Source organism: Quercus robur, chromosome 6 (genome assembly GCF_932294415.1).
Source record: "Quercus robur chromosome 6, dhQueRobu3.1, whole genome shotgun sequence".
NCBI classification, from domain to species: domain Eukaryota; kingdom Viridiplantae; phylum Streptophyta; class Magnoliopsida; order Fagales; family Fagaceae; genus Quercus; species Quercus robur.
The window spans coordinates 12051740-12060583 of NC_065539.1; the positions used below are offsets into that span (position 1 = coordinate 12051740).

Consider the following 8844-nt stretch of genomic DNA (forward strand, 5'->3'; position numbering starts at 1 on the left):
TGCAGAGGATGAATATGTAAGGGGACAAGGCATCCCCCTGCCTTATGCCTCTGGTAGGCAGAAAGGAATCAAGGCTTCCTCCATTAAACAAAATAGATGTAGATACTGATGATATGCAACTCATCATAAGCTCGATAAGATTTTCCGGGAAATTGAATCTACTCAGCATACTCTTTATGAAGCTCCATTCAAGCTTGTTATAGGCCTTTTCTAAATCAATCTTGAACGCCATATATCCCACATTTCCCTTAGCTTTCCCCATAGTATGAATTATCTCCTGAACAACGATTGCATTATCCACCCCCCTTCTTCCTGGCACAAAGGCCGCTTGAGTCGGCGAAATAAGCTGATCCAGAAACGGTCTGATTCTGCTAACTATGATTTTGGAAACAATCTTGTAAACCGAGTTACAAAGGCTAATGGGTCTGAAGTTGCTAATGGATTCAGGCCCTTGATTCTTCGGAATGAGTGCAATATTGGTTTTATTCAAGTAGTTTGGACCCTTTCTTTCCCTAAACACAGACTTCACTTCTTCTCTGATCGATCCTCCCACTAAGTGCCAAAACCTTTGAAAGAACTCGACATGTAACCCATCATGCCCAGGGGCTTTAAAAGCTTTAAGAGACCAGATAGCTGTGAATATTTCCTCATCTGTCACCATATGGGTTATGCTTTTCTTCTCAACATCTGTAAGTTTAACTTGCCAGTTTTGATTAAGCTTTATATCTCCAGTTGCTGCCTCCTGGCTGGTGGTATAAAGTTTCATGAAACCCTTCCTGATATGGGTAGCAACTTCCCTCTCCTCAGTTAACCAGTCCCCTACTTCATTCTTAATTGCAGTAATGAGATTATGCTTCCTTCGGGCAATCGCGGATACATGGTAGAAAGAAGTATTCCTATCCCCCAACACCATCAAGTTTATTCTAGATTTAAGCGCCCACATATCCTTTTCTTGCTCCAAAACAACATCCAGCTCTTTGATAAGATGATTCTCAAGGCTTACTAGAGATGCAGAAGGGTCCGAAGACAAAACCCTTTGAACAACATCTGTTGAGGTCTAAAAAGTCACAATACCCAAGCCCAAAGAAATAAGCACAAGGGGCCACGAAAAAGAGAAGAAATGGTAAGCCCAAGAGACTTGAAGCCCAAAAAAACATCAAGAAGAAAAAAGGCAAGCCCAGAAGCTTATGAGAAAAGAAGAGAGAAAAAGAAAAGAAGCCCATGTCAGAGGATTGAAGAAGAAAACTGAGCCGGGATCCTCAGAGACTGCCAAAAGGCTCGGGACCCCCTAGGCGTGTAAATACAGTCAAGAAAATATTAAGACAGTTCAAAAGAAAAAGACAAAAAGGAACACAAGAAACAGAGGAGAGGGCACGTCCTTCTCAAGTGTCAAGTGACCCAGCAAGAAAAAGAAGAGAAAAACTCAGCAACTTTTCATAGTGCAAGTGGGTAGCATCTCGGGGGAATCAGAATGAAGAAGTATAAAAAAGGGAGTAGCAGCGAAAGACTTTCAAACCGGCAGAATGAGATTCCGCCCATTTGAGAAAAAAGATAAAGAAGAAGGACAGCCAAAAGCTGGACCGTGAAGAACGTGACCTCAACATACTCCGAAATAGGTAGTCAGTCATGGACTTTCAAAGAAACAAAACTAAAAGGAAGGAAAGAATGAAGAACAGGGAAACTGAACCTTCTGGCGATAGGCACAACACATACTCTGGTACCTAGGGGGCAAAACAGGGGAATCAATAGTTCCCCTGAGACTCCAGAATAACACTATAAAAAGGGGGGAAGGGATTGTGAGAAAGGGGGAGAAAAAAGTTTGGTAACAGAATCACTGAGAAAGTTCTGTCGAAAAGAAAACTCAGAGAAACTAGTAAAATTACTTCCCGGTATCCTAGAAAAAGCCACTATAGCACATACTCGGATTAAAAAAGAATCAAACTTTGCAAGTCATAGAGGTTTGAATAACCATCTAAGACTGTAGTTTTTGAGCTTGAGCTTGCTTGAGCCTTGTATCACGTCTTAGTGAGCACACTATAATCATAACAAAGAAAATTCAATGAAATATTTCCTATTGATTTTAGGATCCCTAACCATTACTTTGTGCTTTCTTTTTACTGTTTGCTTTGCATTAATTTGCTGTTTTGATTGTTGTTCGATACAAATATCCTTATTTGTTAGTTTATATGTATTGTAGGAAGCATGCCCTATGCACCACTTGATTCTTAAATAGCCTTTTAGCTGTGGTGAATCAAAACCCGGTCCACCAAACTACAACTACTCGGCCCAGGATCCTTGGGCTTGAGTGCTACAAAAAAAGCACTCTCACACCATTTAATCGAGCCATGATTCTCTTCTTTTTATGAAAAATATTACCAAAGTGATTTTTATTCCACATGGTAGCTTGTTTAGCGAAGGTGTCAATTGCTTCCATAAGTTTCCTTGGCTGTCTCCAAGCCTAGTTCACAACAGAGGGAAAAGAGGGATCGGATAGCCAAAAACTTTGAAATTTAAAAGACCTATTAAGAAACATTTGCCCCCTAGGCTATGTTTCCATTAACACAAGGTAATGATCCGAATGGTACCTCGTGAGATGGGATACTTTAGCATCTGGGTAGAGCAGACACCAACTAGGATTCATGAAGAACCTATCTATTCTCTCTTGAATAAGGCTACTGACCTCCCTTCTGTTAGTCCAAGTATATTTTGGCCCACTGAACCCCATGTCCACCATATTACACTTATCAAGACACTCCTTAAAGAGAAGGGATCTGGCCATGCTAACCGGCCTTCCCCTGAATTTATCCTCATCGATGAGGGGTTCATTAAAATCCACAGCTATAACCCAAGGCAGGTTTTAAAGCTCAGCAAACTTGGAAAGATTTCCCTACAAAACCTGCCTCTCTACACATCTAGGACTAGCATATACAGCAGTAAAAATCCAAGATAAGTTTGTAGGTAATACCTTGACTTCCACGTGAACCTCTTGCTTCATGTTAGTGAGCTGGACAACCTCCACCCTATCTGAATTCCAAAGTAGCCAAATGCCACCAGCAAAGCCCATCGTCTTCATGTGAATAGCACCGTCAAAAGGCAAACAGTCAGTTATCTCCTTAGCTTTGTCTCTCCCAATACGGGTTTCCATGACCACCATTATACCAGGATTATGATTCCTCACAAGCTCCCTAACACGACTCTAAAAGTTGGGCTTTAAAGCACCCCTACAGTTCCACACTATTATATTCATAGATAACAGATGATAAAGGGTTGGGAACACATCAAAAGGGGGTAGTAGCTTCACTTCCCACCTCCAATTCCATCCCATCATCTCCAACATCTCCTCTGTTTTCCCCTTTCCTAGGCACAAAGTCAGCATGTGTACCAGAACACCCATAGCCGTTTCCCTCATAACAACTTATGCGTTGAAACCCAAAATTGGTATGAGTGTTTGAATGAGCTTGATGTTGATGTGGCCGGTCAGCATCCTTTTCTCCAAGAACGCCTCGTCTGGTTTCTTCTTGCACAAAATTGGGTTTTGTGATATTTGGGAGAGCAACCTCTAACCACTCACCTGAACCTACCACCGTGGGCTGTGATTCCACCCCTAATCCTGATTCCTGGTTGTTAGCGTTCCCATCCTTACACTGTCCACCGTCACCGGACTGCTTCCAAGACTGCTTTCCCACTTCGGCACTGCCAGTTGCCGAAAACTGGAATTGATCACAAGGATTTTTCCTATCGCCAATGGTATTAAGAGATGACCACTTCAGCGAATTGTTGACTACAATCTTCCCAGAGCTTCCAGCGTCTTCCTTTACATTCCACTTTGTGGCTTTAGTTCTCGCAATTTCTTTTTTACCCTTGACCAAAACACTGGACCTGTTATGTGGTCTCACACTAACCCCTTCCTTGCTAACGTTGTCCTCTCGGCCCACTTCAAATGGCCCATTATACACATTGCCCATACCATTCACCCATTCCTTCAGCCTACCCAGCTGTCCTTGTCTCTTGTCGTGTGGTTGTGACCCCAAACCCGCATGCGTACTAATAGAATTTGTCCTTCTTTGCCCAGCCTTTCTTTGTGTCACTAACATCCAGGGACCGTACCTATCATCATCTGTACCTATACCATAATCCTCCGGCAATCCACTAGCTGGCATTGTACCATGTGTGTCATGCACCTCGCGTGTCTTGGTTGGCTGAGTTGTACCGTCCCCTGCTCCTTCACTTTTCGGCTTACCTTCCATCGGCGAACTAGGACCTCTAATGGTGAACGGGCATGACTCTTTCATATGTCCTATTCTTCCACAAGAGAATCAAAGTTTGTGTATTCCTTTATATATCACCAGCTGCTCAAATCTCCCTATAAGGATCGTGTTAACAAGAGGCTTGTTGACATTGACCTGGATACAGAGCCTTGCGTATCTACCCTTGGCCTCCAAAGCTATGTGGGTGTCTATCCTAAGCACCTTTCCAATGGCTCCTTCTATCTGTTGTAGAACATCAGATTCATATAGCTCCATAGGGAGCTTATGTAGTCGAACCCAGATTGCTATGGAAGAAACGCTCGCACTTGCAGGTTTAAGGAAGGGCTCCCATGGCCGAATGGATAAGAAGTGGCCGCCAATGAACCACGGTCCATTTTTTAGGACAGCCTCCATATCTTCTTTCAGAGAAAATCTGACTGAGTAAAATTCTTCGCCTAAATCTACACAGTCAAGTCTTCCAGTTGGCTTCCACAGAAGGTTTAGTTTGTTTTGGAGAAAACTAAATCCCACCTTTCTGCCATAAAGCTTAATGATCAATGTGTTTGACCACGGCTTCCTAATCCGGAGCTTGGTTTCCCTAGTTAGCTTAACCGCCACTAGACCCTCACGAAGCTCATCCATCTCCTCATTTGAATCCACGTCCGAATCCAGAAAATCTGTAAAATCGAAAGCCTTGGCATAGGCCCCTGGTATTTCCCCCACCAGTTTCCTTTTAAAGGATGTTTTTGGTGCTTCCCATGTATTCTGAAACTCCTGGGAGTATCCTTTCTCGGAAGAGCCATCAATAAAATCAGCATGATGAACATCCTTGACCTTCTTCTTACTCCTAGCTAGTTCAGCTTCCTCTTCCCATAACCATGTTCGATGCTGGCAATGCTAGGCTATACTGATCAGGTACAAGTCTGGTATTGTAGGCTTGTAATGCGCTAAATATTTATTTTTCTCATTCACTCCCATTTCTCTCTACTCTTTCACTTTAGAGCTCTATTCTTGTTTTCGAAAGGTGAGAAAAATTTTCTCATATCTACTCCGTTCTTCACGAATCTAGGTTCGGTTTTTTTTTCCCTAAGCTGTTTCTGGTTTTATGATTGTTGAACTATACATGTGTTTGATCATATCTCTCTCTACTGCTTCACATGAGGGAATTTCTACCAAATGTTTTGCTTTCTCACTTTCCATCATAGAGTTTATGATGTTCTTGGTGGATTCACTTTTCATGATTTCTGTTGATCATGGTCAAAATAAGAGCTTAAATTTTATTTGTATGAGATTTTAATTATGTGATCTACCTTAATAACAACACCAATTGAACAACACCTTACAATCTTCATATTAATAAAAACCTGACATAAAAAGTTTCAAATCCAGCCTCAAATTTACACCATTTGATTGTTGAAGATAGATGTAGGAATGTACGAGATTGAAAAGAACAAATTATCAAATGTAGATTGAAATTCATGAAAATGTTTAGGAATAAGCAAAATACAAAGGTGGACAAATTTTTCTTCAATAGACCCACACTTCTGAGAGGGGTTCAGAAGTTGAAGGTGATAATGACAAGAAAATAGGGATACCTAGGTTGTGTTTGGAGTTGGGCTTTGGAATTCCTTCGTGTGGGTTTTTGGATTTCAAAATCAAAGAGGAGAGGGGAACCTCTGAAAGTCCTTCAATCTTCTTGGGTAGAAAATGAGAGGCATAATGAGGGTTTGAGGAGTTGATACTTAATGGTGAGAGAGTGGAGAAGTTTTACCAAAAAAAAAAAAAAAAAGAGAGAGTGGAGAAGCTGAGCCTAGGTATTGTAGAATGGGCATGAAGAGGAGAGAGAGACTTGATGCGGGTAGGCTTTTTGCCATTCTGTGCACCTACTAAGCAATAAATTTTCATGGGTCCAAGTGAGTGACATAAATTTGTGTTTTAGAATTGGAAAACCCATTGAGAATTTCCAACCAAATAAACCAAAGAGTAGAGTTATGAGTAATTTTGAGTTAGAGTTATAAGAATTAAGTTATGAGTTTAAGTGAGGAGATTTGAGTGATAAGTTTTGAAATATGAGTGTCTTATCAACTAAACAAAGCTTAAATATCTTACTCAATGACTGTTACTAATTAAGTTAATTAAAATTTACTAGGATAGTAGGACACAATTAAATTAATTAATCATTAATAAAAGGGTGAAAAGGAAAGAGAGAGAAAAAAAAAGAGAAGAAAAGAAAAAACCCACTTATTAGCGTAGATAATGATAAAAGCAAAAGAAAAGGGACATTTTCATGTTCAGTCGGAGCCCATCCGACAAGAAGCGCAATTTGGGAGCACCTGGCCAAATGTATGTACGATCAACTTCAGCTTCTTGTCTTTATTCATTCGCTAATTCTATTGCAGCTAGAGCAGAGTAAAAAAAAAAAATAGTAGCAGTCAAAAGATTATTTTACAACCAAGTAAAAGTAAAAGGAAAAGGAAAATCTCAAAACCTTGGTAAATTTGTATCTCTCGCCGACTCACCAGTCACCAGCACACCTACAAATAACGGCCCCACCCATCCGAAACCCCCAAATGGCCTTAATATCACACCGCTCACCTGTCAACTCTCAATATGTATGTTAGCAATGTTGTTTTAATAATATTATTTATATTTTTTAAAAATTTATGTAAATAAAAAATATGTAAAAATATATAAATAATATTATTTAAAAACTAAAAAATATTACTTAAAAATACCATATTAAACGTCCTCTTAATTAGTATAGCTGAGCTGATCATATTTACGAATAGAGCAGAGAGACGAGAGAGAGAGAGAGAGAGAGACAGAGCAGAAAAGAGCAAGGTTTTCTTTTCACAATGCACGAGGTTAAGAGCTAGGTAGAAACACGTCAATCTGATGCATTGAATATTCACAGCTGTAACCCAATAATCTGTCGACCTTTTCTCTCTAGGCCATTACAGCTGCATGTGACCCCTTGTCCCCTTCTTTCACTGTCTCCTTTTACGAATGGCACTCAAACCCTCCTCACTTCACTACAATAGAAACCGACACTCAAATCACAAACTAAACTAGTACTAAAACGGTAAAACCCACCACTGCTCTTTCAACTCTCGCTCACGCTCTCTCTCTCTCTGCTTTATCCATGGCATACCCATCTCCTTCAAACCTTCTTTTCCTCTGTTTTCTGCTCGTTTTCGTCAACGTGGGTCCTTATGTTGGTGCTCAGCTTGAAGATTCGAGCTTGAATCTGATGAGTAGTAGTGAGGCATTTGAGTGGCCCACCACAACAATGTCATCACCGTACGACAGCGACGAGCTAGATGAAGAGGAAGAGGATGAGAACAGCATGGAGGGTGGGCTGAGTCGTAGGTCACTGTTCTGGAACAGAATGAGGTACTACATTTCGTACGGTGCACTCTCTGCCAATAGAATCCCATGCCCACCTCGCTCTGGAAGATCTTACTACACCCACAATTGCTACAAGGCCACAGGCCCAGTTCATCCTTACACTAGAGGCTGCTCTAGAATCACTCTCTGCCGGAGATGAGGAGAGAGAGAGAGAGAGAGAGGTACTGTATATCTCAGCTTGGAGTTGGATTACCACCTACGTTTCGAGGTTTTTATATATGTTAGATTAAAATGCTTATTATTTTCTTCTACTTATGTTGAGTGGGAAAATTGTGTGAGTTTGGCTGTTTGTGCTGAGAATTGAGATTGAGTAGTAATGTAGCTTGTTTAATGGCATCGCTTTGGTGCTAATTAAGTATTGAGTATTTGTATTTTATGCTAGGCACTCTTGTTTTTATGGGAATTTGTTTTAGTCTGATTCCTGGATATGAACGGGATTCTTCTGGTTTAGTATTATTTTTTTTCCCCATTTGCCTAATTACATTGTAAGAGTTAAGCTTGATTATCATCGTTTGTCACTATATCTCATATCTGTGCTATGCTTATTTATCAGATGGGGATTGGGAGTAACTTCAAATTAATTAGGTGTTATTTTAGCTACTTAGACGGCTAAAAGTGACTAGTACATCATGACATCTATGTGCCCACATGAAAGTGATTAATACTATGTAGCATCACTTTAGCTGGCTTCAACTGCCCTAACCACCCTCCAACGACTTACTTAACCCTGGCGCCAATCTTATTCATTCACGAATCACGAAATATTGACTGGCAGAAGTGCATTTACTCAGTGCGCCTGCTAGGACCCAACATGTATAAATTACTGATTAATTGCTGGGTAGTTTTGATTCAATTATTTGTTCGGTAATAGCAATATTTCAATATGCCTTTTAAAGGTTTAGCATTGAGTTACACTATTCATTGAGTAGTGATTCTGAATCTCAATAAGGGCCCGAAGAAATTAGTGCAATAATGGGCTTAGGATGAATCCAGAAAAACAATTCTCGTCAAGTCAGGATGAACGGTTGTGTTCTGCGTTTTTCCTACTGAGACCATTTATATTTTAGCACAATTGATTGCGGATCTGCGACAAATGGGAATGCACACATTAGTAATTCATGATGATCTTAGTAAAAAGGCATGTTGATAACAACAAATTAATATTGTTGTTGAATTATTGTTATATGCC

General features: G+C 40.3%; 1 protein-coding gene across 1 annotated transcript; it reads left to right on the forward strand.

Annotated features, from left to right (window-relative positions):
• The first annotated feature begins 7137 nt into the window (after positions 1-7137).
• On the forward strand, positions 7138-8105 carry LOC126732777 (protein RALF-like 34). Its single transcript, XM_050435783.1, has one exon. The coding sequence runs from the start codon at positions 7390-7392 to the stop codon at positions 7792-7794; it is 405 nt and encodes a 134-aa protein (XP_050291740.1). The 5' UTR covers positions 7138-7389; the 3' UTR covers positions 7795-8105.
• Positions 8106-8844: the final 739 nt, after the last annotated feature.